Source organism: Ornithorhynchus anatinus, unplaced genomic scaffold (genome assembly GCF_004115215.2).
Source record: "Ornithorhynchus anatinus isolate Pmale09 unplaced genomic scaffold, mOrnAna1.pri.v4 scaffold_264_arrow_ctg1, whole genome shotgun sequence".
In the NCBI taxonomy this organism is placed as follows: Eukaryota; Metazoa; Chordata; class Mammalia; order Monotremata; family Ornithorhynchidae; genus Ornithorhynchus; species Ornithorhynchus anatinus.
In genome coordinates, this window is record NW_024396743.1 from 3,181,626 (window position 1) to 3,207,791 (window position 26,166).

At 67.5% G+C, this 26,166-nt stretch overlaps 1 protein-coding gene across 1 annotated transcript; it reads right to left on the reverse strand.

The window, feature by feature from the left end:
• Positions 1–594: 594 nt before the first annotated feature.
• CEP131 (centrosomal protein 131) lies at positions 595–25,648 on the reverse strand. The gene is made up of 26 exons (XM_039911010.1): positions 25,472–25,648; positions 24,733–24,815; positions 24,397–24,434; positions 21,924–22,216; positions 20,494–20,621; positions 20,275–20,388; positions 19,675–19,839; positions 19,417–19,534; positions 18,189–18,311; positions 17,842–18,019; positions 17,259–17,341; positions 16,821–17,003; positions 15,852–16,049; positions 15,032–15,394; positions 14,744–14,869; positions 13,594–13,710; positions 11,567–11,669; positions 10,003–10,204; positions 8,888–8,995; positions 7,491–7,608; positions 7,275–7,349; positions 6,219–6,361; positions 5,724–5,901; positions 4,486–4,682; positions 1,786–1,846; positions 595–743 (listed from the first exon to the last, which is right to left on the reverse strand). Exons 1-26 carry the CDS (start codon positions 25,634–25,636, stop codon positions 669–671), a joined length of 3,735 nt encoding a protein of 1,244 aa, XP_039766944.1. The 5' UTR covers positions 25,637–25,648; the 3' UTR covers positions 595–668.
• Positions 25,649–26,166: the final 518 nt, after the last annotated feature.

Consider the following 26,166-nt stretch of genomic DNA (forward strand, 5'->3'; position numbering starts at 1 on the left):
GCTCTCGGGGGAAGAGAGGCTGGGGGCACGGCCTCGGCGGCGGGCGGGCGGAGGCCGCGAGGGCCCGGGGGCCGAGGGTCAGGCGGGAGGGAGAGGGCTGCGGTCAGACTCGGCCGGGAGGGGGAGAGGGAGGTTGCGGTCGGGGCCTCGGGCGGGAGGGAGAGGGCGCGCGGTCGGGACCCCAGTCGGGAGAGAGAGGCCGCGGTCGGGGCCTGAGCCGGGAGGGAGGCCGCGCCGTCGGGCCTCGGTCGGGAGGCGGAGAGGCCGCGGTCGTGACCTCGGGCGGGAGGGAGGGAGGGCCGCGGCCGGGGCCTCGGTGAAGGGGCGGCGAGGCTGCCGTCAGGACCCCACCCTCCGGGCCCCCCCGCCCCGGCCCTCCGGGGAGAACCCCGTCGACCCTCGGCCTCCGTTCCCGTTCCGATCTCCACCGAGGCCGGCTCCCCCCGCCTCTCGAGCCGCGGTCCGAGCCCCCGGCCCCGGGGGGGGGCCGTGGGGGCCGGGTCCCCCCGACTCCCTCCCGGCCCCGGCCCCCCCCCGGCCCGGATCCCCCCGGCCGACCCGGCCTCCCGGAGAGACGGAGTTCACAGGCGGGGGGACAACTGACTTCCTTTACTGTTCGACTACAACCGCGACGTCCCGGGTCCGACCGGGAGCCCCGGGGGACGCCGTCACCCGTCGGTCAGAAGCTGCTTTCTCTGTTGGTCCAGCAGGGCCTCCAAATGGTCGGCCCGTTTCGCGGCCGCCTGTTGAGACACAGACGGCGGGGTCAGCCCGCCGGCCCCCCACCCCTCCGGCCGGGTGCCCGGGAGCGGCGGGCGGGTCCCGTGTCTGTTCACCCTCGACGACGGCATCCGTTAGGCGCTTACTACGTGCCCGGCGCCGTTCTAAGCGCCCGGGGTAGATACCGGGTCATCGGGTTGCCCCACGTGGGGCTCGCGGTCCCCGTCCCCGGTTTCCGGATGAGGGAACCGAGGCCCAGAGGAGTGAGGCGGCCCGCCCGAAGTCGCGCGGCCGACGAGGGACGAGAACCCACGACCTCCGACTCTCGGGCCCGGCCCCTTCCCACTGAGCCCCGCTCCCTCTCCGTATACCGCCGTACTGGACTCCCCCGGGCGCCCAGCACGGTGCCGGGCCCGCCGCAAGCGCTCGATGGACGCGACCGGCTGAATGAGAGGATGAGAGAGGGGAGGGCGGTGGACGGGTCCCCCGGATCTCCGCCCTAGAATCGCCCTCGGCCTTTAATTCGTTCATCCCTTCGATCCATCCTGTTTATTAATAACGATAATGTTGGCATCTGTTAAGCCTCGGTCTCCTCGTCTGTAAAACGGGGATGAAGACCGCGAGCCTCACGCGGGACAACCCCATCAGCCTTCGTCCCCCCCGGCGCTCGGCACACGGTGAGTGCTTCACAGATCCCAACGCTATTATTAAGCGCCTACTATGCGCCGAGCGCCGTTCCAAGCGCTGGGATGGGCTTGTTCCCAACCTCAATCCCCATTTCCCAGATGAGGTCCCCGGGAGGCGACTGGCCCCAAGTCCCACAGCAGACGAGCGGCGGAGCCGGGATGGGAACCCCCCCCCCGACCCCCCGGCTCGCGGCCCGGGCTCTTTCCGCTGAGCCGCTCCGCGAGCCGCGTCGCCTCGGGGCAGAGCACTGTGCTGGACGCTTGGGAGAGGACCGCAGGAAGACGGGCGTACGGTCGCGTCGCCCGATCGCTCCCGAGGGGAGAAGGGGGGGGGGGGGGGGGGCGGGGGGCTGGCGGGGGGGAGGGAAGGGCCGCTCACCTCGTATTGTTTGCGCAGCGTGTTGACGGTCTCCTCTTTCCTCCCGATGGCCGACTTCACCCTGTGGAAAGACCGGGACGGTGGTCGGCTCCCGACCCGTCTGGCGCGACGACCTCCCAACGGCGGTCCGGCGGCCCGGCTGCGCCCGCCAAATAGGAAGTTGCGTTAATAGCGTAAATTAGAGAGGTCGACGTCCTCTGATTTCCAGAATGATAGGATTTGAACCTCCATCTCGAGCTTCACGGACCTCCGTGTTCTCAACTGCGCTAAGAACGATAATAACGTCGGGATCCGTTGAGCGCTTACCGTGCGCCGAGCGCCGTCCTGAGCGCCGGGGGGAGACACGGGGGGGGGATCGGGTCGTCCCCCGGCGGGCTCACCGTCTTCATCCCCGTTTTCCGGACGAGGGGACTGAGGCACCGAGAAGTAGAGCGACTTGCCCCAAGTCCCACAGCCGACAGGTGGCCGAGCCGGGATTTGAACCCGTGACCCGTGACTCCAAAGCTCTCTCCGCTGAGCCTCGCCGCTTCACCGTGCTCTGGTAACGTCAGCTAGGTAAGTATCGGGCCCATGCCCCGAAAACGTTGGTTTATATCCTTCCCGTACTACACAGAGAAGCTTCTACGGCGAGAAGCGGCGTGGCTCGGGGGAGAAGAGCCCGGGCTTGGGAGTCAGAGGTCATGAGTTCGAACCCCGGCTCCGCCACGCGACAGCTGTGTGACCGGGGGGGGGGGGGGGGGGGCGGGCCGCTTCACTTGTCCGGGCCTCGGTGACCTCATCCGGAAAATGGGGATTAACCGTGAGCCTCACGTTGGGACGACCCGATGCCCCCGGATCTCCCCCGGCGCTCGGAACGGTGCTCGGCACACGGTGAGCGCCGAACAGACACCGACGTTATTACATCGCACCCGCAACTGACCTAGTTACGTTATCGGTCCGTTCGGCGCTCAACAAACATCGCGGTCACCAAAGGGCCCGGGAGCGGCACGGCGCTTCGGATGAGGCCCCGGGTTCTGATCCCGGCTCCGCCGCCTGGCCGCTGGGTGTCCTGGGGCGAGTCACTGATAATAATAATAAAGTCCGGTATCCGTTAAGCGCTTCCTCTGCGCCGAGCACCGCCCCGAGCGCTGGGGGAGACACGGGGGGATCGGGTCGTCCCACGTGGGGCTCACCGTCTTCATCCCCGTTTTCCGGACGGGGGAACTGAGGCACCGAGAAGCGAAGCGGCTTGCCCAAAGTCACCCAGCCGACAGGTGGCCGGGCCGGCATTCGAACCCATGACTACGCTCCACCCCGGCGCTTAGTAATGATAATGTCGGTATCCGTTAAGCGCTCGCTAATGCGCCGAGCACCGTTCTAAGCGCCGGGGGGGATACCGGGTCACCGGGCCGTCCCCCGCGAGGCTCCCGGTTAATCCCCATTTTACGGACGAGGTGAAGTGAAGCGACCCGCCCACAGTCGCACAGCTGACGCGCGGCGGAGCCGGGATTCGAACGCGCGACCTCCGACTCCCAAGCCCGGCCTCTTTCCACTGAGCCCCGCCGCTTGTCCAGTACAGCGCCCGGTAAGCGCGTAATAACAGACACCGTTAGCAGCAGCAGCACCGGGCCGGCGCTCAACGAATACCACAGTTACCGTGCGCCAGGCACCGTGCCAAGCGCTGAGACGCGCAGAAGCAAACCGGGTGGGTTGGACCCAGTCCCTCGTCCCACACGGTTGGGGGGGGGGGCTCAGGCGCTCGGCACGGTGCTCGAGAAATACGGCTGAATGAACCGAGTGAATGAGCGCATCCCCATTCTACCGATGAGATAACTGAGGCCCAGAGAAGTGAAGCACTCGCGTCTATAATGATGATGATGATAATGATAAGTAAAAAGAAACTGCGGTATTTGTGGTGAATGGGGGTATCTGTTAAGCGCTTACTATGTGCAAAGCACTGTTCTAAGCGCCGGGGGATCCAAGGTGATCAGGTGGTCCCACGTGGGGCTCGCAGCGTTAATCCCCATTTGGCAGATGAGGTCACTGAGGCCCAGAGAAGTCAAGCGACCCGCCCGAGGTCACACAGCGGACTGGCGGCGGAGCCGGGACCCGGGATGATCTCTAAGCGCTCGACCACGTGCCGGGCGCCGTCCTACGCGCTTGGAGCCGATATAAGCGGATATATCTGTCGAGAAGCGGCGCGGCGGAAAGGGCCCGGGCCCGGGAGTCAGAGGCCGCGGGTTCCAACCCCGGCTCCGCCGCTCATCGGCCGTGGGACTCGGGGCACGTCGCCTCACTTCTCTGGGCCCCGTCGGGGAAACGGGGATGAGGTCGGCGAGCCCCGCGCGGGACGGGGACCGGGCCCGGCTCGATCCGCTCGGGCCCGGCGGTCAGCACGGTGCAGGGCACGCGGCGAGCTCGTCGACGGCAGAACCGCGAGGCACCCGAGGCGCGTTCGTCCGGCGGGACCTGTCGAGCGCCCGCTGCGTGCGGGGCACCGTACTAAGCGCTGGGAAAGCACGATTCGGCGCCAGAGCCATCTGTTTACCGCTACCGTTCCTGTCCGTCCGTCTCCCCCGATGGGACCGCGGGCCCGGCAGGGACCGGCCCCATCTGTTGCCGACCCGTCCGTTCCGAGCGCTCGGCCCAGCGCTCCGCGCGCCGTAGGCGCTCGGTAAATACTGCTGAACGAAGCCCCGGCCGCCCCCGGTCGCCGCTCACCTCCTGTGCACCTCCTCCAGCTCCCGTCGCTTGCCTCGGGCCACCCGTTCGAGCTCCAGCCGCTGGCGGGCCCGCAGCCGGGCCACGTCCTCCTTCAGCTGCCGGTTCTCCTCCTCGGCGGCCGCCAGCCGGTCGGCAAACTCCCGGCGGACGACCCCGGCCGCGTCGCTCCGCTCGGCCTCCAGCCGGTCTCTCGCCTGCCGGGGGTCGCCGGCCTTGGCCCACCCGCGTCCGCCCCGCCGAGCCCGCCCGCCCGCGCCCGCCCGGCCCGCGCTCCCCGGGATGGTCACGGTAACGGCGGGCTCTGTCCAGCGCCGGGCGCGGGCCCGGCGCCGTTCTAACCGCTGGGGAGGATTCGAGGTCACCCGCTTGTCCCCCGCGGGGCTCGCGGTCATCCGTTCTACAGATGGGGTCACTGAGGCGCGGAGAAGTGAAGTGGCTCGCCCAAGGTCACCCGGCGGCGGAGCCGGGATTGGAACCCAGGTCCTCTGACTCCCGATAATAACGATGACGACGACGACGGTATCCGTTAAGCGCCTGCTACGTGCCGAGCGCCGTGCCGAGCGCCGGGGTGACGATAATAATAGTAATGATGACGACGACGGTATCTGTGAAGCGCCGGCTATGTGCCGGGCACTGCTCTAAGCGCTGGGGAGGATCCAAGGTCATCGGGTGATCCCTTATGGGGCTCACGGCCTCCATCCCCGCTCTCCAGACGAGGTCAGCGAGGCACGGACAGAGTGCTCCGCGCATGGTGAGCACTCAATAAACACGATCGAATGAATGAACGGAGGCGAAGTGGCTCGCCCAACAGACGCGGGGAGGAGCCGGGATTAGAACCCCCGACCCCGTGACTCCCCGGCCCGGCTCCGGCCGCCTCCCGGGGTCTTGGGGAGCGGCGCGGCGAGAGCCCGGGCCGGGGAGTCGGACGTCACGGGTTCGAATCCCGGCGCCGCCCCTCGGCGGCCGTGGGGCGGGTCGCTTCGCTTCTCCGCGCCTCGGTTCCCCCATCCGTCCAACGGGGCTGACGACCGCGAGCCTCACGGGGGACAACCCGACGACCCCGCACCTCCCCCAGCGCGAAGAACGGCGCTCTGCGCATAGCGAGCGCTTCGCAAACGCCAACGCTCTCGTTACCGGCCCCGTGGCGTCGGCCCCTCCCGAGCGCCCGGTCCGGCGCTCCGCCCCAGTTAGGGGCGGCCGGACCGGCCCCGCGTCCCCCGCGCCCCCCGGCTCACCCGCCTGGCGTCCTCGGCCTCCTCCTCCTTCCGGCCGAGGAGGGCCCGGAGGCGGTCGGCCTCGTCCCGCGCCCGGCCCAGAAGGCCCCCGAGGTCCGCGCAGCGCTCCCGCAGCTTCCGCTCCGACCCCTCCAGCTCCGCCAGCTCCGCTTCGTACTTGTCCCGCACGCGCTGCACCCTGGGGAGGCGGGAGGGGAGGACGCTGGGGGCCGGGAAGCCCCCTCCGCTTCCCCGACCCGACCCGCCTGGATCCACCCCGGCGTTCGGTGCGGCGCCGGGCACGTGGTAAGCGCTTGACGACACCGGGATCGTCGTCGTCGTCGTCAGAGAGGCCTCGTCCCCCTGGGTAGACTGGGAGTGACGCCGCCCTCCCCCCGCCCGGAGAGGACACCCGCTCCTGCCAGACGGGATGGGGACCCCCAGACTCCCGGGATGACCGACGGGCCCATGGGGTCCCCGGCCCGCCCCCGCCGCCCCCGGCGCGGGTCCCCCGACCTGCTCTCGGCCGCCCGCTCGCACTCCTCCTTGGTGACGGACACGTCGGCCTCGAGGCGCCGGATGACCCGCTCGATCTCCTTGTCGCGGCCCTTGCGCACCTCCTCCCTGAGCTCCCGCTCGCGGGCCCGCATCCAGGCCTCCTGGGCGGACGGCGGGGACGGAGAGCTCGTCCCCGCGCCCAGCGAGCGGGCCCAGGGGGCGCCGCCGGTCGGGGGAGAGGGCGGAGGGGCAGAGGCCGGACCCGCCAGCCACCCCGTCGGCCGCTGGCCGAACCCCCCCCCCCCCCCCCCCGCCAGCCCTCGTCCCCGGATGTCGACCCAACTGAAGAGAGGGGTAGAAAGAGAGGTCGAGGGGAGAGAGATGGGGAGAGATGGGGGACGGAGAGACAGAGAGGGAGGGAGAGGGATGGGGGGGGAGAGAGGAGACAGAGGTAGAGGGGCGAGAGATGGGGAGAGAAAGGGGGGAAAGGGATGGGGGGGAGAGAGATGGGGGGAGAGGGATGGGGGAGAGAGAGAAGTGGAGGGGGAGAGATGGGGAGAGAAAGGGGGAAAGGGACGGGGGGAGGGGGATGGGGAGAGAGAGAAAGAGAAGTGGAGGGGGGAGAGATGGGGAGAGAGAGAAGTGGAGGGGGGAGAGATGGGGAGAGAGAGAGAGGAGAGGTGGAGGGGGAGAGATGGGGGAGAGAGAGAGATGGAGAGAAAAGGGGGAAGGAGAGAGAAGTGGAGGGGAGACAGGAAGAGGGAGAGAGGGAGGGAGAGGGAGAGAAGGAGAAAAAGAGGGAGAGAAGGGGGGGGAGAGATGGAGAGAGAGGGAGAGAGGGAGAAGGGGGGGAGAGAGGGGGAGAGAGATGGAGAGATGGAGAGAGGGGGGGGGGGGGAAAGGGAGAGGGAGAGACAGAGAGGGAGAGGGGGGAGAGATGGAGAGAGAGGGAGAAAGGGAGAAGAGAGGGAGAGAGAGGGGGAGCGATGTGGGGGAGAGAGGGAGAGGGAGAGGGAGAGGGAGAGCAAGCGGGCGGGGGGCCGGGCTCGGGGGGGCCGGGGCGGGGGCCGCTACCTCCTTCTTCTTGTAGTCGACCTCCCAGGCCCGTTTCTCCACCTGCAGCTGCTCCTTCAGGGCCTCCAGCTCCACCTGCGGGGTCCGGCGGCACCGTGGGACCCGGGCCGCCCCGGCCGCCCCCCCCGGCCGCCCGGCCCCCGGGGGGAGCCCGGCGGAGACGGCCCGGGCGCCGCGGGGCCGGCCGGGCGAGGGGGGCCGCCGGGAGGGGCCCACCTGGTGGCGTCGCTCCCGCTCCTCCTCGCCCTTGCGGTACTCCTCCCTCAGGGTCCGGCCGAGCAGCGAGCCGTCCTCCTCCAGCTGCCGCCGCAGGTCCTCCAGCTCGGCCCGCTGCCTGGGGGCCGCGAGGGACGGCTCGTTCGTTCACTCGGTGGCATTTATCGAGCGCTTACTACGCGCGGGGCGCCGTACCAAGCGCTCGGTACGGACAAACCGGCCACGGGGAGAGACGGTCGCTGCCCGCCGCCGGGCTTACGGTCCGATCGGGGGAGACGGACGGAAATAACGGCAACGAACAGAATCGAGGAGGCGGGGACGGCGGGCGGAGGGACGCCCGCCCGCCCGCCCCGCCGACCGCCCCGCCCGGAAGCTCCGCCCGACTCCCTGGCGGACCCTCCGGCAGATACCACTGGGCGATGGGTCGAGAGTGCGAGCTCGGGGCGGGCGGGGGACGTGTCGACCAACCCTCTTCTATCGGGCTCTCCCGAGCGCTGGGGACCGTGCTCCGCGCGCGATGAGCGCTCGGTAGATACCACGGGTCGACCGAGCCCGGAAGCTCACTGTGGGCAGGGGATGCGTCTTCCAACTTCTTCTTTTGGACTCTCCCGAGCGCTCAGAACAGAGCTTTGCACGCAGTGAGCGCTCCATCGATACCACTGACTAAGCTCGCCGTGGGCAGGGACTGTGTCGACCAACTCTCTTCTACTGGACTCCCAGGCGTTCAGTGCAGTGCTCCGCGCCCAGCAGGCGCTCAATAAATACCACTGACTGAGATTCAGCCGCTTACGGGCGGGGACCCTGTCTCTCCAATCTCTTCCATGGCCCTGGGCAGGGACCGTCTCTCTCCGTCGCCAATCTGTCCGTTCCAAGCGCTCAGTACGGTGCTCTGCACGTAGTAAGCGCTCGATAGACGCTACTGAACGAGTAAGTGGTAAGTAATAACAATAAAGGTATCCGTTAAGCGCCCGTTATGTGCCGAGCACTGTTTTAAGCGCCGGGGGGCGGGGGGGGGGGGGGGATGCAGGGCGATCGGGTGGTCCCACGTGGGGCTCACGGGCTTCATCCCCATTTGACAGAGGAGGGAGCTGAGGCCCAGAGAGGTGAAGCGACCGGCCCCAAGTCCCCCAGCGGGCAAGGGGCGGAGGCGGGATTAGAACCCACGACCCCCGCCTCCCGGGCCCGGGCTCTCGCCGCTGAGCCGCGCCGCTCGGTCCGGGGCCGTGCGGGCGGCGGGCGCTCGATCCATCCCGCTGATTGACTGACGAGGGCACAGAGGGAGGGGAGCCTCGAGGACTCGGGGGACGCTGGGGGGGGGGGACGCCCCGGACCCCCCAGAGGACCCCGTCGACCCCCGGGCCCGGCCCCCCGGGGGTCCCGGCCTCCCCTTGGGCTACCTGGCCGCTTGCTGGGCCAGCCTCTCCTTCTCCTCGGCCACCTCGCCGTACAGCCTGCGCCGTTGACTCTGCAGGGCCTCCTCTTCCTGCTCCAGGTATTTCTCGTACCTGATGATAATACTACCCGTTGAGCGCTCGCTACGTACCGAGCACGGTGCTAAGCGCTGAGGGGTGGAGGCGAGCAGGTGGTCGCTGTCCCACATGGGGATGAAGCCCGTGAGCCCCACGTGGGACAGCCCGATGACCTCGCGTCGTCCAGCGCTCGGGACGGCGGGTGGCACGTAGGAAGGCGCTTAAAAAATACACTGGGCAGGGCGTGTGTTTACAATGACGACCATTACGGTATTTGTTAAGCGCCTGCTATGTGCCAGGCACTGTACTAAGCGCTGGGGGGGGGGGGGGGGGATACAGGCGGACGGGGTCGGACACGGTCCCCGTCCCCCCGCGGGGCTCACGGCCTCCATCCCCATCTTCCAGATGAGGGGACCGAGGCCCAGAGAGGCGAAGCGACTTGCCCGAGGTCTCACGGCGCTGAGGGGTCGGCGGAGCCGGGATCGGAACCCAGGACCCCCCCGACTCCCGGGCCCTCCCCGCTACACCGCGCTGCTTCTGCGGAGGCTGGCGGTCTTAACCCCCGCGTTTATCCTCTGGATCGTGAGCTCGCTGTGGGCAGGGAACGCGCGCGTCGGGGCGTCGTCCTCTCCCAGGCGGCGCGGCACAGCGGCGGGCGCCCGGGCCTGGGCGTCGGAGGTCGGGGGTTCGAATCCCGGCGCCGCCACCTGGCAGCCGGGTGACTCTGGGCCTGTCGCTTCCCTTCTCGGTGCCTCGGTGACCTCCTCTGGAAAACGGGATGAAGACCGGGGGCCCCGCGTGGGACAACCCCATCGACCCGTGTCCCCGGCGCTTAGAACGGTGCTTCGCACCTAGTGAGCGCTTAACAGATGCCACCGTCACGAGTACGACGATTACCATCACAGCGTCCCGCACCCGGCGAGCGCTCACTAAATACGACCGCGTGAATCGGTGAGGCCCCGGGGGAGCCGAGTGACTTCCCCGAGGTCGGGCCGGGGGAGAGCCCGCGGCCGCCGCCCGCCGCCCGGGGAGCCCCCACGCACCGCTGCCGGGCCAGGTCCCGCTCCCGCTGCCCCTCCTGCTCCTTCTCCCGCTCCAGGTTGGCACGCAGCTCCCGCGCCCGCTCCACGAAGCGCCGGGCGGCCCGCTCGTCGGCCTGCAGCAGCTCGGCCTCGTGCAGGGCCTTCAGCTTCTTCACCTCCCCCTCATGTCGGGCCATCAGCTTCCGGATCTCCGGCTCCAGCCCTGGGCCGGGGGGGGGGGGGGGGGTGGAACGAGGGAGGGTGGCGTAGGCGCCCCCCGCCCCGCTGCCCTTCCCCGCCGCCGGGGCTGGGAGAGGAGAGGATTCCCACCCAGAGCCGTGGGCCGGGAGGGATCCGGTTGATTCTCTCTACCGCTGTCGTTCCCGTCCGTCCGTCTCCCCCGATCAGACCGGGAGCCCGTCAAAGGGCAGGGACCGTCTCTATCCGTCACCCATCTGTCCAGCCCGAGCGCTCGGTCCGGTGCTCCGCGCGTAAGCGCTCAATAAATACTACCGAATGAATGAACGAATCCGGTGGGCCCCGAGGAAGGGGGCGGAGGGGGGTCCGGGGCCGCTAAATCACGACGGCGTTTGTCAAGCGCGTACTGTAATGACGACGTCGGTATCTGTCAAGCGCTTGCTTTGCGCAGAGCACTGTTCTAAGCGCTGGGGGAGATACAGGGTCATCGGGTTGTCCCCCGTGAGGCTCACAGTTACGGCGGATCCCCATTTTACAGATGAGGTAACTGAGGCCCGGAGAAGCGCGGCGACTCGCCCGCCGTCACCCGGCTGGCCGGCGGCAGGGCCGGACCCCCGCGCCAGGCGCCGTACTAAGCGCCGGGGTGGATCCGAGCAAACTGGACGGGACGCAATCCCCGTCCCGGGCTTAACCCCCATTTTACAGATAGTAACAGTGACGATGACGGTGTCCGTTAGGCGCTTACTAGGGGCCAGGCACTGTACTGAGCGCTGGGGTGGATCCAAGCGAATGGGGTTGGGCGCGGTCCCCGTCCCGGTCTTAATCCCCATTTTACGGATAACAACACCGATGGTGTTCGTTGAGCGCTTACTACGTGCCGGGCGCCGTACGAGGTCCCTGTCCCAATCTTAACGCCCGTTTTACAGATGATAACGATAGCAGCGATGGTATCTATTAAGTGCCCGCTGTGTGCCGGGAACTGTACTAAGCGCTGGGCTGGATCCGAGCGAACTGGATCGGACGCAGTCCCCGTCCCGGTCTTAATCCCAGTTTTACAGATAATGACGACGGTGTCTGTTCAGCGCTTACTATGGGCCAGGCACTGTACTGAGCGCTGGGGTGGATACAAGGAAAAACCGGGTTGGACTCAGTCCCCGTCCCGGTTTTAATCCCCGTTTTACGGGTAGTTATAACAACGACTCAGGCGCCTGTGAGGCGCTTACTAGGGGCCAGGAACCGTACCGAGCGCCGGGGTGGATCCAAGCGAATGGGGTTGGACTCTCCGTCTCGACCCCCCATTTTCCAGATGAGGAAACTGAGGCCCAGAGAGGTGAAGTGGCTGGCGCCAGGACGGAGCAGGGGGCCTGGGGCGGGGGGTCCCCGGTACCTCTGACGGTGATCTCTTTGATCTTCTTGGTTTTCTCGTCGATCCATTTCTCCCGGCGGATCTTCTCCGTGGCGCTCATCACTTCCTTGAGCTTCTTCAGCTCCTGTGCGGGAGAGAACGGGAATTCCGGGGGGGGGGGGGGGAGATCGGGAAGGGGGTCGCCCACCCCCCCGCCGAGAGGAGTCACCTACATCCCCATCCCTCTCCTCCTCTCACTTGGCCGGCGGGGGGCCGCGGGCCCGGCCACCGACGGCGAAGCAGGGCGGCCTGGCGGGTAGAGCCCGGGCCCGGGAGTCGGAGGACCTGGGCCCTATCGGCCGGGGGGCCTTGGGCAAGTCGCTTCGCTTTTCTGTGCCTCAGTTCCCTCATCTGCAAAATGGGGATCTCCCCAGTCCTACTTAGAGCGTGAGCCCCACGGGGGACCCGATCATCTTGGGTCCACCCCAGGGCTCGGCAGAGAAGCGGCACGGCGAAGCGGGTACAGCCCGGGCCTGGGACGGGGGGAGGACCCGGGTCCTGAGCCCGGCTCCGCGGCCCGTCCGCCGCGTGACCGGGGGCAAGTCACTTCTCTTCTCCGGGCCTCAGTTCCCTCATCTGGGAAATGGGGATCGACTCTCGAGATTGAACCCCACGTGGGACGGGGACTGTGTCCGACCCGATCTGCTTGAACTCACCCAGGCGCTTAGTATGGTCAAGCTATAATCCCCCGCTTAGACCGGGCGCCCGTCAGAGGGCAGGGACCGTCTCTACCTGTTGCCGATCTGTCCATTCCAAGCGCTCCGTCCAGTGCTCTGCACCTAGTAAGCGCTCAATAAATACTACTGAAGGAATGAATGAATGGTTTCCGGCACATATTAAGCGCTTAATAAATTCCATCGTCATCATATTATTACTACTACTACTACGGTGCCTGCCACGTTACCGCTATTGTTCTCGTCCGTCCGTCTCCCCCGTTTAGACCGTGCGCCCGTCAAAGGGCGGGGACCGTCTCTATCTGTCACCGATCTGTATATTCCAAGCGCTCAGTACGGTGCTCTGCACGTAGTAAGCGCTCAATAAATACTTCTGAATGAACTTTACAAATCCCGTTATCATTATTATTATTATTATTAGATAACGGGCCACATCTCCTCTCCTCACGGTCTTCCCAGGCAGGGAGAGGACCGACCTCTAAGCCGCGTCTCCGGCCCCGGAGGGACGGCGACGACGACGGCCTTTGTTAAGCGCTTACTATGTGCCGAGCACCGTTCTAAGCGCTGGGGGAGACGCGGGGGTCATCGGGCCGTCCCCCGGGGGGCTCCCGGTCTCCGTCCCCATTTTCCGGATGAGGGAACGGAGGCCCAGAGGAGTCACGTGGAAGCGGCCGCGGCGCGGCCCGGCGGCCGGAGCCCGGGCTTGGGAGTCAGAGGTCGTGGGTTCCGATCCCGGCGCCGCCGCTCGCCAGCTGGGTGACTCCGGGCAAGTCGCTTCCCTCCTCCGGGCCTCCGGGGCCTCATCCGGAAAATGGGGACGGAGACCGGGAGCCCCACGGGGGCCAACCCCATGACCCCCGTGTCTCCCCCCGGAGCTCAGAACGGTGCTCGGCCCGTAGCAGGCGCTTAACGGATCCCGTCGTCGTTATCTTTATTATTAAGTGACCCGCTCCAAGTCGCCCGGCTGACAAGCGGCGGAGTGGGGATCAGGTCGCGACCTCCGACTCCCAAGCCCGGGTTCCCTCCACCGAGCCGGGCCGAACCGCTCCGGGGCCCAGCCCGGAGCCCGGCTTAGATAGGGCCCGACGGCGAGCGTTTCACAAAGGCCGCGACCACGCTTATCGTTAGGCCCCGCGGCGTCTCCGCCAGGAAGGGGCGGCCGGGGGGAGTCGCCCCGGTGAGCGGGTGGGCCAGGGCAGGGTTGGCGGCTCGCCCAACTGTCCCGTCCCGAGCGCCGAGGCCGGTGCTCGGCCCCCGGGAAGCGCTCGAGAAACGGGACGGAAGGGATGCGGGGCAGGGCTCCCTCCGAGTTGCCCCCGGGCCCGAGCCTCTCACCAGCTGGTGCCGCTCCTGCGCTTGACCGATCTTCCGGGCGTACTTCTCCTCCACCTGCTTCAGCTCGGCCACCACCGCCTGGCACTTGCCGCTCAGGGCCCTCTTGTCCTCGATCAGCTGGGGCGGGGGGCACCCCCGGAGACCACGATGCCACTCGCGCTCGCCCGGCCAAGATCCCTCCCCACCCCGGCCGCCGGCTCTCGTGTGCCGCACCGACCGGCGGCCCGATTCCGACCCGTCCGTGTTTCGGGCACAGCCCCGTACGGGGCGCTCGGGAGAGTGCGGCACGGGAGTCCCGGCGGCCCCAACGCGGGCTGGAAGCCGGGTCTCCCGACTCCCAGCGCCGCCTCGGGCCCCTTTTCTCCGGCCGGGGTCGGTCGTATTTACGGAGCGCTTACTGTGTACAGGGCACTGTGCTAAGCGCCGGCACTGTGATGATAATGATGGTATTCGTTAAGCGCTTTCCATGTGCCAAAAAAGCGCCCCACTTGTTATTGTTATTATTACAGTGGCCGCGTAAAACTGATAAAACCTGTATCTCCCCCAGCGTTTAGCCCGGTGCCCGACACCCGGTAAGGGCTAATAACGACGGTATCTGTTAAGCGCTTACTAGGTGCCGAGCACTGTTCTAAGCGCTGGAGAGGATACAAGGATATCAGGATGTCCCCCGTGGGGCTCCCGGCCTTCATCCCCATTTTCCAGATGAGGGAACCGAGGCCCAGAGAAGGGAAGCGGCTCCTCCTCCCCTTCTAGACCGTGAGCCCGTGGCGGGCAGGGACCGTGTCTATTTTCTGCCGCACTGTCCTTTCCAAGCGCTCCGTACAGCGCTCCGCGCCCAGCAAGCGCTCACTAAGTACGACCGAACGAGAGCGACTCGCCCCGAGTCACCCGGCCGACCAGCGGCGGAGCCGGGATTAGAACCCACGACCTCTGACGCCCAACCCCGGGCTCGTCCCCCGTAGCCACGCTGCGCCTCGATTATTATTATTACAGGGACCGTGCCCAACGTGTCACCGCTCCTACGTCCCCCGGCGGTTAGGACGTAGCAGGCGCTGACAAATCTCACGCCCGGAAGAGGACGGATCGGGGGGAGAGGCCCGGGGGGGGGGGGGGGGAGACCCCCGGGGGTCTTCGCGGGGGGGCCGGTTACCTGGTCGATGAAGGCCAGGTGCCTCTGGATGGCCGCGTCGTACTGCTCCCTCTGCAGCTGCAGCCGGTGGCCCAGCTCCTTCTCCGTGTCCTCGGCCTGGCGGACGGTCAGTTCCCGCTGCTGCGCCTGCGGGGGCGGCCGGCGCTCGGATATTTCCTTCCACCGTCTCACCGGCCGCCCGCTCGGGGCGCCGGACCGAGGGCCCGGCCCCGACCGGCGCGGGGCGGGTCACGTCCCGCGCCCCTCCGGAGGAGCCCCGCCGCCCGCCGCGGGCCCGTCCCCACCCACCAGGGCCGTCTGCAGCAGGGCGACGGCCCGCTTCTTCTCCTCCACCTCCAGCTTGAGGCGCAGCACGGAGCCGGTCACCTCGGCGGCCACGGCCGACGCCTGCTCCAGCTGGGCGAGCTGGTCCGCCTCCGACGGGAGCCCCTGGGGACGGGCCGGAACCGCGCCGTCGGACGCCCGCCCGCCTCTGACCTCAGTCCGCCCGCCGGGTCCTATCTCGTCCTCTCCCGGGCGCTCGGTACGCTCACGCGGCGGGCGCTCGCTAAATACGACCCGACCAACGTGGCCCCGGGGAAGGGACGGGCAAGGGGTCCGCGGCTCCCTTCCTTCACCCCCCCCTCCCGGCCCCCCGCCGCTTAGAGAAGCAGCGTGGCTCAGCGGGAGGAGCCCGGCCGTGGGTTCCGATCCCGGCTCCGCCACTTGTCGGGCGGGGTGGCTTTGGGCGAGTCGCTTCACTTCTCTGAGCCTCGGTGACCTCACCTGGGAAATGGGGACGAAGAGCGGGAGCCCCGCGTGGGACGGCCTGATCGCCTCGTATCCCTCCCGGCGCTTAAACAGTGCTCTGCACTTGGTAAGCGCTTAACAGATGCCATCCTTATTATTATATCCGTCACCGAGCCGGACCGTCAGCTCGCCGGGGGCGGGGACGGCGTCCGTCCTCTCCCCGGCGCTCAGTCCGGTGCTCGGCCGACCGTAAGCGCTCAGTAAACTCGACCGACACGGCGCTCCTTCCCAATTCCCGGCGTCGGGCGCTCTCCCGCGGGCCTCAGCCCACCCCACCCCGGGGGCGTCCGCTCGGGGGTCCCCCCGGGGCCGAGCTCGCCTCCCTCCGGGGGCCCGAGGGGGGCCGCTCCCGCTCGGACTCGTCCATCTCGTCCAGGAAGCTGATGATGCTCTGCAGCTTGGCCTCGGACAGCAGGGCGCCCTCCGGCCGCGCCCCGGCCCCGCCGCCGGGCGGCCGGTTCAGCTTCCCAAACCGCTCCAGGTTGTCGGCCGTCAGGGAGTTGGGACCCTCCTCCTCCTGCGGCGGGGCGAGAGCGGGGGGGGGGGGGGGGGGCGTTCACGCCACGGCCCCTCCCCAGCTGCCGGGCGGCGGCGTTAGAACCCACGACCCCTGACTCCCCGGCCCGGGCTCTTTCCACCGAGCCCCGCTGCTTCTCTTCATTGAGCGCTTACCGTGTGCAGAGCGCTGTACCGAGCGCTTGGAACGGGCAAGTCGGCCACGGATCCCTGCCCGACGACGGGGCTCTACCCACCGGACCACCCCGCTCCCTCCCCCAACGAGAGGGTCTCCGCCACGAAGGCTGAGCCGGGAGAGCCCCCGGGTGGACCCCCGTCTGACCCGCGGGCCACCGCAGTCCCTCCGCCGGCTCTGGGCGGCCGGTAGAGAAGCAGCGCGGCCTGAGGGGTAGAGCCCGGGGCCTGGGTGTCCCATCGCCTCAGAGACCGTCATTATCATTCTTACTATTACTGTAGTGAGGGCTGAATAAATACCCCCATCATCCTCACCGATATTACGTCGGAAGCGCTTACCGGATACCGTCGTTCGTCTTATTACGTAGTAAGCGCTTAACGAATACCGCGGTCATCGTCACGGGAACCGGCCCAACGGGGAGGATTCCACCCTGGCTCGGCCAACTCACGATCCGCCACCGGACGGCTTCGATCCGAGAGGGCCGAGCCGGCGGGGGAGGCCCTGATCTCCCCCGCCTTCCCCTCCTCCCGCTGCCGGTGACCCCCTCCCACCGCGGGAGGGTGCGGGGGGCGCGGAGGGCTTCCCCGCCCCGCGTACCCCATCGATCCAGGCGTGTCTGTCCTCCTGGGGGGCCTCGGGGCGGGGCGGGGGGTCCGCCTCCTCCTCCAGCAGCCTCAGCGTGTCCAGGAGCTCCTCCAGCGGCCCCTTGGACGGGCCCCCGCCGGCCGCGGCCGCCGCCGGCTCGGGGTCCCGGCCGGCCACCTCGCGGGGGCTCGGCTCCTGGCGGTCCGACGGGGGGCCGGGGGGGGACGGGGGGGAGACGGGATGGCCGGTGAGCCGGCGGGGAGGCTCTCGAGACGCAGACCGCCCCCCCTCCCCCCCGCCACCCCGGGGTCAGTCTCGGGTACCCGGGGTCCACCCCCGGGAGCAAAGGGGCGGCCCTCCCGCCCCGTCGCTTTGACCGCGGGACCTCTCCCGCCGTGCCCGGGGCTCGGGGGACGGGGGCGGGGGGGGGGGGGTCCCGGGAGGGGAGACCTGAGGCTGGTCCTCGGGCCGCTTGCCGGGATGCGGGGCCGGGCCGAAGGCTTCGTCGGGGTCTCGGGCCCGGAGGCCGGCATCTGAAGAAACCAACCCCCGTTTGGCGTCCGGCTCGCGCCCGGGGCACGGGGAGGTGCTCACTGGGGACCACTCTGTCACACCTCCCCGAACTCTAACGGGTCTTGGTTAAGCGCTTACTATGTGCAGAGCACCGTTCTAAGCGCCGGGGTAGATACAGGGTAACCAGGGTGTCCCCCGCGGGGGCTCACGGTCTTCATCCCCGTCTTACAGACGAGGGAACCGAGGCGCAGAGAAGTGACGTGACTCGCCCGCGGTCACACAGCCGACGAGTGGCAGAGCCGGGATGCGGACCCGCGACCTCTGACTCCCGTGCTCTTTCCACCGAGCCACGCCGCTCCCGCCCGGCTTCGGTGCGGGGCACCCTAACCCGACCCCCTCCCATGGATTCTCTCCGTGCGGAATGGGCGTTCTCCGGGGAGGGAGGGAGACCACCCGGTCCCCGCCGGGGGTGCGTTCCCGGCGCGCGGACCTGCGGCCGCCCCCGCCCCCGGCCGCTCACCGGCGTTGTTGACTTTGACGGGGCCGGGGGCCGGGCCGCCGTCCTCCGGCCGCCTCTTCCCCGTCCTCCTGCTCTCCCTCCGGGGCCCCGGCTCCTCGTCTCCCATCGGGGCCCGGGCCGCCTCCGGGGGCGGCTCGGCATCGCCTGCCGCCTTCTGGGCCCGCTTCTGCTGCAGCTCCTGCCGCGGGGACGGGCGTGAGGGCCCGGGGCGCCGAGGGGGCGGCGGGGAAGGACGGTGGAGGGGCGCAGAGCACGCCCGGAGGCCTCCGGGGAAGGGGCTCCCGAGGGGGTCACCCGCCACCCTCCCGCTCCGACCGACGGGTCCGTCCGGGGGGCGGCGGGACTACCTGGACGGCCGCCCGGCGGGCCCGGCGGGCCTTCTCCTCCCGGATCCTCCGTCTCTCGGCCTCCCCGCGGCGCTGCCGCTCCAGTAGGTTTTCTTCCCACGGCGGCGCCCGCCGCCGGCGCTCCTGCGACCGAGGGAGGGGTCGACGCCGGCGCCCGGGAGCGAGGGGGAGACGCCGGGGCACAGACCCGAGGTGGGGGGGGGGGGGGGGCGTCTCCCTAGCTCCCTTCTCCTTCGGCTGCCTCAACCCACCACCCACACGTGGGTTCCTTTTTTTTTGGCTTTTAAGACCTCTGTTAAGCCCTCGCTACGTGCCAGGCACTGTACTGAGCACTTAGGTAGAGACGGCTCGTTGTGGGCAGGGCACGTGTCTGTTTACTGTTGTGGCTCGGCGGAAAGAACCCGGACTCGAGGGTCAGAGGTCACGGGTTCGACTCCCGGCTCTGCCACTCGTCAGCTGTGTGACTGTGGGCGAGTCGCTTCACTTCTCTGGGCCTCAGTGACCTCACCTGGAAAATGGGGATGAAGACCGTGAGCCTCACGCGGGACGGCCCGCTGACCCTGTATCTCCCCCTGCGCTCAGAACGGCGCTCTGCGCATAGTAAGCGCTTAACAGATGCCAACATTATTATTATTTATTGCAGCGTCCTCTTCCCGGCGCTCCTTAAGGTGCTCCGCCCGCAGCCAGCGCTCAATAAATACAAAACTGACTGACTCTAGGCTGTAAACTCACCGCGGGCAGGGACCGCGTCCACCCCCTTTGTTCTCCTGAACTCTCCCGAGCGCTCGGCAGGGCGCTCTGCACCCGGTAGGCGCTCCCCGAATACCGCCGACCGATCGACTGATCGCCACTTGACGGCTGAGGTAACCGAGGCACAGAGAAGTGAAGCTACCTGCCCGGCCCCGTGCTCTGTCCACTAAGCCACGCTGCTTCTCCGGGAGGGACAGGGGCGACGGTGAGAGATGGGAGAGTGAGGCACGGGGCTTAGAACGGTGCCCGGCGCTTAGAAGGGCATTCGGCACCCAGTGAGCGCTCAACAAATGCCCTTATTTGGCGAGAAGGGCGGGTCCAGAAGGACCGAGGCAGCCGCCCACGTCCGGAGCAAAGACCCCCGAGATGCCCCTCCCGTGGGGCGAGACCGGGGGAGGTGGTGACCGTGGAGACCGAGGACCTTCCCGCCCCGTCCCCGCTCCCGCCGCCGGTCCTGGCTGCGGAGGGCCCCGCTGACCTCTCGCTTGGAAGCCAGCAGACGGTCCAGGCCGGCCGCCCCGGCCCGCCGCTGCTCCGCCTGGCGCCGGTACCAGCGCTGGATGGTGACGACCGCCAGGTTGACCCGGTCGATGAACCTGGGGGGAGACGGGCGGGGAGGGGACGGGGTCGGCCCGGCTCCGCCGCCTCCCACCGCCCCGGATCCCGTCGGCCGTCTCCCTCCCGGGCCCGGGCTCGGGGAGGCGGGCGGGAGCCGGGCATCGCCGCCCGGGCTCACCTCTCGGCCTCCTCCTCCGTCACCTCCTTCCTCCCGGGCGGGCCGGCCTCGCCGCCGGCGTTGTTGGGGGCCGCTTCCCCGTTGCTCCGGCTCAGGTTCTTCCGTGACTTCCGGAGGCAGCCGCCGCTCTCGGCGTCCTCGCGGGAAGTGGCTTTAATGAGGTTGCTGAGGGGGAGGGAGGAAACGGGGGTCCGTCGGGGGGCGGGGGGCGCGGAGATCTGCGGGCGGGGAGGGATCGGGCGGGCCGGCACCCCCCGGTTCGCCTCTTCCTTTCTGACGGGCTCGGTGTCCCTGCCAACCTGTCCCGGCCCTGTGCGGGGGCGGGGGGGCCGGGGGGGGGCGTAAGGACCCGGGGGAGGGGGCGTGGGGTGAAAAAACCGGAGAAACCGAGGCCCGGAGGGGATCCGGACGGCCGCGGCCCGGGCTCCTCCGGCCTCGGGATGACCTCGGGTTCCATCCCGCCGCCTCCGTGAGCCCGCGGGCTCCCGGCAGGCAGGGGGTCCCCCGGGCTCCATCCTCCGGCCCCCCGGACGGACCCCGTGCCCCAGGTCAACGCCGCCGACCCACGCCCCGGACTCCCCGTCTCCCGGCCGGTCTCACTTGAGAGACGGAGCCGCCTGGTTGGAGCTCTTGGGCGGGGGCGTCCTGTCGGCCGTCGAGTAGTTGTTGTGGACCATGGTGGTCACGCAGTTGCCCACGGCTCCCTTGTTGCTCCTAGAGGCGAGGGGGAAGGCGGCGGGGGTGAGGGGCTCTCGGGTGCCCGCGGGGCGGGGCCCGTCGGGAGACCCCAGGGGTCCCGGGAAGGGCCCGTGTGCCCACCTGTTGTTGGCCGTGAAGTTGGCCGCCAGGGCCACGCCGGTTTCTCTCCTCCTCACGCCGACCGGCGAGACCACGGGGCCGGCGCTGCGGCCGCCGGGCACGACGGGGAGGCCCCTGGGCTGGTCGTCCTGTGGGGGACCCGACGGGCGATGGGGCCGAGCGCGGACCGCCCAGGCGGCCCCGTCCCCGCCTCGGCCTCCCCGCCCCCCGCCTCTCCCACGGCGCCTTCCGCCCGCGGAGCACCGGGTCGATTCGAGGCTGGTAATAATAACCGACCCCCGTGAACTAACCGTGGCGCTCGTTAAGCGCTCACTGTGTGCCGGGCGCCGTGCCAAGCGCTGAGGCGGATCCAGGCTAATCGTGTTGGGCACAGTCCCTGGCCCACGTGGGGCTCCCAGCCTTACTCCCCGTTTTACAGAAGAGGGAACCGAGGCACAGAGAAGTGACTTGACCGAGGTCGGATCGGACACGGTCCCCGTCCCTCACGGGACACGCCCTATCTCACCCCCGTTTTCCGGGCGGGGAAACCGAGGGCCGGAGAGGTGAAGCGGCTGGCCCGGCTAGACGATGCTCTCGCATCCCTGTTTTGCCCCCGGCTTCCCCCACTTCCAGAAACAGGGGAAGCAGCGCGGCTCGGTGGAAAGAGCTTGGGCTTCGGAGTCAGAGGTCACGGGTTCGACTCCCGGCTCTGCCACCTGTCAGCTGTGGGACTGTGGGCGAGTCGCTTCATTTCTCTGTGCCTCAGTTACCTCCTCTGTAAAATGGGGATTAACTGTGAGCCCACGCGGGACAACCCGATGACCCTGGATCTCCCCCAGCGCTTACAACGGTGCTCTGCACACAGTAAGCGCTTAACAAAACAAATACCAACAAAATACCAACATTATTCATTCATTCAATAGTATTTATCGAGCGCTTACTGTGTCCAGAGCGCTGTACTAAGCGCTTGGGAGAGGACACCCCATTATAACGGACACATTCCCGCTGCCCGCGGAGAACCCGTAGTCTAGAGGGGGGGGACAGACATTAATAGGAGTAAATAGATTGAATAAATAAATAGGGAGGTGATGGGGGGCTGTTGGCCCTGAGGGAAAGGGTTGCCTGTGATGGGGTGAGTGTTGAGGACGGAGGGCTTCACTTCTCTGTGCCTCAGTTCCCTCATCTGTAAAATGGGGGTGAAGACTGTGAGCCCCACGTGGGACAACCTGATTCCCCCGTGTCTACCCCAGCGCTTAGAACAGCGCTCGGCACATAGTAAGCGCTTAACAAATACCAACATCATCATCCCAGTGCTTGGTATGGCGCTCGGCACACAGTAAGCGCTCAGTCAATACCATCGGATGAATGAATGTAGCGCCTGGCACCTAGCAAACGCTTACCAAACACCACCATAAATACCGTCACAGTCTCCCATCCCCGCGTTTTCTCACCAAGACGTTCCACGTGGTCCTCTTCTCGGGGGAGGCTGGGCTCGGCTTCCTCCCCGCTCCGGCCCCGCTGTCGAAGAAGGCCAGGAGCTCTTCCGGCTGCTCCACGCTGCGGGGAGGGAGGCAGAGCCGATCCGCGGGAGAAAACGGGCCGAGAGGCGGACTCTCCCACGCGCTCAGCCGGGCGCCCTGCCCACGGTAAGCGCTCGGCAGATCCCGCCGATGCGATCCATCGGCTGGAGTGGGCTCGGGTGCCTGATTCCTTCCTTCGTTAGGTCGGTCGCATTTATTGAGCGCTCACCGTGTGCGGACCGCTGGACTGGGCGCTTGGGAGACGACGGTACGACAACAGACGGACCCGCTCCCCGCCCACGGTGAGCTTACAGTCTCGGCGGAGACACATTAAATATCAATAAATCCCCGACAGAGCTGGAAACAAGCGGTGAGGGGCTGGGAGGGGGCGATGAATAAAGAGGGCGAATCGGGGCGACGCAGAAGGGAGCGGAGGAGAGGAGGGTGCAGTCAGGGAAGGCCCGTGGGAGGAGGTGTCGCCGAGGCGCCAGACTGGAGCTCGTCCTCTAGACCGTCAGCTCCTTGCGGGCAGGGAACGCGTCTGCTTTTCTGTTCTACTGTCCTCACCCAAGCGCTCAGTCCAGCGCTCTGCACCCAGTAAGCGCTCAATAAATCCGACTGAATGAGGGGCTGCTGGGCCACCGGGGCGGGGGGCGGACTCCCCCCCGCGGGATTCGCCAAAGGCTTCCGGGGTCCAGCCTCAAGCCGGGGTCAGCCGGGCAGAGGGATGCATCCGTTCATTCCATCGGATTTACTGAGCGCTTCCCGTGTGCAGGCGGTAGATACGACAGATACAACTGACCGCCCGAGCCCCCGTAGCCTTCGCTTCCTCACAGACACCCGGGTACGTTCGGCCTTCCTCGGCCGTTCACCGTCCGGCCCGGGGAAGCAAGCCGCGGTGGGGGGGGAGAAGCAGCATTTAGTATTTATCCATTCGATCCTATTTATCGAGCGCCTAACGTGTGCAGAGCCCCGAACTAGGCCGCAGTGTGGCTCAGCGGAGAGAAGCGGCGTGGCTCGGTGGAAAGAGCGTGGGCTTTGGAGTCGTGAGTTCGAATCCCGGCTCCGCCACTCGCCAGCTGCGTGACCGTGGGCGAGTCACTTCACTTCTCTGGGCCTCGGTTAGCTCATCTGGAAAATGGGGATGAAGACCGTGAGCCCCACGTGGGGCAACCCGATTCCCCTGTGTCTACCGCAGCGCTCAGAACACCGCTCTGCACATAGTAAGCGCTTAACAAATACTTTTTTGGGGTGAGGGGGGGAGAGTCCGGTACAACAACAGACACATTCCCTGCCCACAGCGAGCTTAGGGTCCGGAGGGGGAGGCTGAAGAAATAAACAAATGACGGGATAAGGACATAAGTGGTGGGGGGCTGGGAGCGGGGGACGAGCAAAGGGAGCGATAGCTGGGAAGGGGGGATGAATAAAGGGAGCAGAGGGAAGTGGGAGAAGAGGAAAGGGAAGCCCTCCGGGAGGAGATGGGCCTTCGCTAAGCCTTTGAAGGAGGGGAGAGTCATTGTCTGTGGGATTTGCAACCGGAGAGGCCGTTTGACCCCTCTCCAAAGCCGTCTGACCCCTCCCCAAAGAGGGGGTGTTGAAATCCCCCATAATTTCTCCGCCGACTGAGCTCCTTTCCCAGCAGGGATCGGGTGGGGGGGGGGGGGGGGTCCTCCCAGTCTTCCCTCCCCACCCCAGGCCCCCGGATTTGAATATCCATAGGCTCCACTCTTCCCACACAAAGGCATTCCCCTCGAGCAGGGGGACAATGCATTCCAGGAGGGAAGGGAAGCTGAAAGGGAAGGGAGGGGGAGGAGAAGGGGATTGGGAACAACACCCAGAGAGGGAGGGAGATGGGGGTCCCCACTCGGGCTAACCGCCCTCGCGGGGTCAGAAATTCCCCTTCCCCGCTGGCTTCCTCCCCCAGTTCCGGCTGCAGGTCAGAGGCACAGGGCGGCCGACCGTCGCGGGGAGGAGGGCGGCGGGGTGAGGCCAGTGTTTGGCACAAAGTAAGCACTTAAATAGGAGAAGCAGCACGGTGCGGTGGATAGAGCCCGGCCCCGGGAGTCAGAAGGTCCCGGGTTCTAATCCCCGCTCTGCCACTTCTCTGCTGGGTGACTCGGGCAAGTCACCTCTCTGGGCCTCAGGTCCCCCATCTGGAAAACGGGGACGGAGACGGTGAGCGGGGGCCACTCGATTCGCTTGGATCCACCCCGGTGCTTAGTCCAGCGCCTGGCCCATAGTAAGCGCCTAACAGTCGTTATTATCATCATTAGGACGAGGGGCAGGAGCCACGGCGCCCGGTCCATAGTAAGCGCCTAACGGGTGACGTCATTATTATTATTATTATTATTGTTAGACGAGGGGCAGGAGCCACGTGGGGGTGGGCTGGCGGGGCGTAACCAACCCCGGGTCGGTCCGGGGGAGCAGATGCTGGGAAACTTGCTGACAAAGAAATTCCGGGGATGAGAAAGAGGCGCGGGGGCCGGGACCATCTGTCACTCAAGCCTCCCTGCGGGACCCAGACGGAGCGGCGACTCTTGGGGCGGGCGGAGGAGCCGAAAAGGCCAGCAGGAGGGAACGGATGGCTTGGACGGCCGGGGTCGAGGAGGCTCCTTTGATGTCGACCTCCCGCCTGCTCCGACGGGGGCGACTGGGGGGTCGCGGGAGGGGAAGGGCAGGCGGCCGGTGGGATGAGGAGGACGGGAGGAAGAGGGGAGGAAGGAAGGTGGTCCGGCCTTACCCGACGGCGCCGTTGACGCGCGTGGTGCCGTTAGACCTCCGCAGGTTGTTGACGGCTCTGGAGCCCGCCGGGCCCGCGCCCTCCTGCCGGAAAGAGCAAACGGCATCGGTATCATCACGGTGGGATCTGTTCCGCGCTTAATAACGACGACGGTACCCGTCAAGCGCTTACTCTGTGCCGGGCACTCCTCTAGGCGCTCCGTGCCAGGCACCGCGCTAATAGTCGGGGTAGATAACGACTTCTAAGCGCCAGGCACTGCTCTAATAATCAGGGGAGCGAGAAACAGCACGGGTAGTGGACGGAGCGCGGATTCAAGCGCTCAGCACAGTGCCCTGAGCACCGTAAGCGCTCAATAATAACGATGATGGTGTTCGTGAAGCGCTCGTTAAGTGCCCGGCAGGGGTGGATCCAAGCAGATCGGGTTGGACCCGATCCCCGTCCCGCGTAGGGCTCACAGTCCTCATCTCCGTTTTCCAGCTGAGGTCCCCGAGGCCCAGAGAAGCCGAGTGGCTTGCCCAAGGCCACGCAGGCGGCCGAGGCGCAATTAGAACCCAGGGCCTTCTGACTCCCAGGCCCGTGCTCTATCCGCTAAGCCACGCTACTCCAACGAACACCACCGAGGGATAGAGTGAGGAGGCAGAGACGCCAATATCCGCCGCGTCCCCGACTTTTCTATCCCCGTAGACGACGGGCACCGTCCTCCCTCCCGGGGGGGGCGGCGGCGGGTCCCGGCACTCACCAGCTGGTTGCGGGCGGGCCGGTTTCCGGCGGCGACGGAGACGGAGCGGGCGACGGGTCCGGGGGGCGCCGGGCCGCCGGGGCGCCGGGAGACCGCCAGCCGGAGGCCCGTCAGGCTCAGGTCCACGCCGCTCGCGGGGAGACCCCCGCCCCGGGACCCCTTCATCGCTGACGGGGCTCACCTGTCGGAAAAACCCAGAGGGGTGAGGGGCGCTTCCCCCCCGCCCCCATCTCGTCCGGCTCGCCGTCCCCCCGTCCACTCGCCAGTCAGGCGTCCGGACTCAGTGAGCGCTTCCTGTGCGCACGGCGCTGTATTAGGCGCTTGGGGGAGTCCAATATAAAAATAAAGAGCCACTTTCTCTGCCTCCACCTTCAGCTCCCTGTTAAGGACACGTCTCCTCCGAGAGGCCTTCTCCGACTAAGCCCTCTTTTCCCCGGCTCCCTCTTTTTTTTACTGTAGTATTTAAGTGCTTACTATGTGCCAGGCGCCGAACTAAACGCCGGGATGGAAGCCTGCGAGCCCTATGTGGGACCGTGTCCAACCCGATTATCTTCTAACTACCCCGGCGCTTAAAACAGGGCTCGGCACATAGTGCGCGCTTAACGAGTACCAGAATAATTATTATTATTGTCATTAAACGCCCTCGGCTGATTGGCTGACTCTGCGGGGTTTGGAGGGGGCGGGCCAGACGGTCC

What these genes read in the sequence shown, in the direction of transcription:
- CEP131 (XM_039911010.1), bottom strand. Translation starts at nt 25,636, where the DNA reads ATGAAGGGGTCCCGGGGCGGGGGTCTCCCCGCGAGCGGCGTGGACCTG. An exon ending in GGCCCGAGGACCAGCCTCAG is followed by an intron (nt 17,004 to 17,258) that starts GTCTCCCCTCCC and finishes TCGGACCGCCAG; the next exon opens with GAGCCGAGCCCCCGCGAGGT. An exon ending in ACCTGGCCTTCATCGACCAG is followed by an intron (nt 13,711 to 14,743) that starts GTAACCGGCCCC and finishes CCCCCGCCCCAG; the next exon opens with CTGATCGAGGACAAGAGGGC.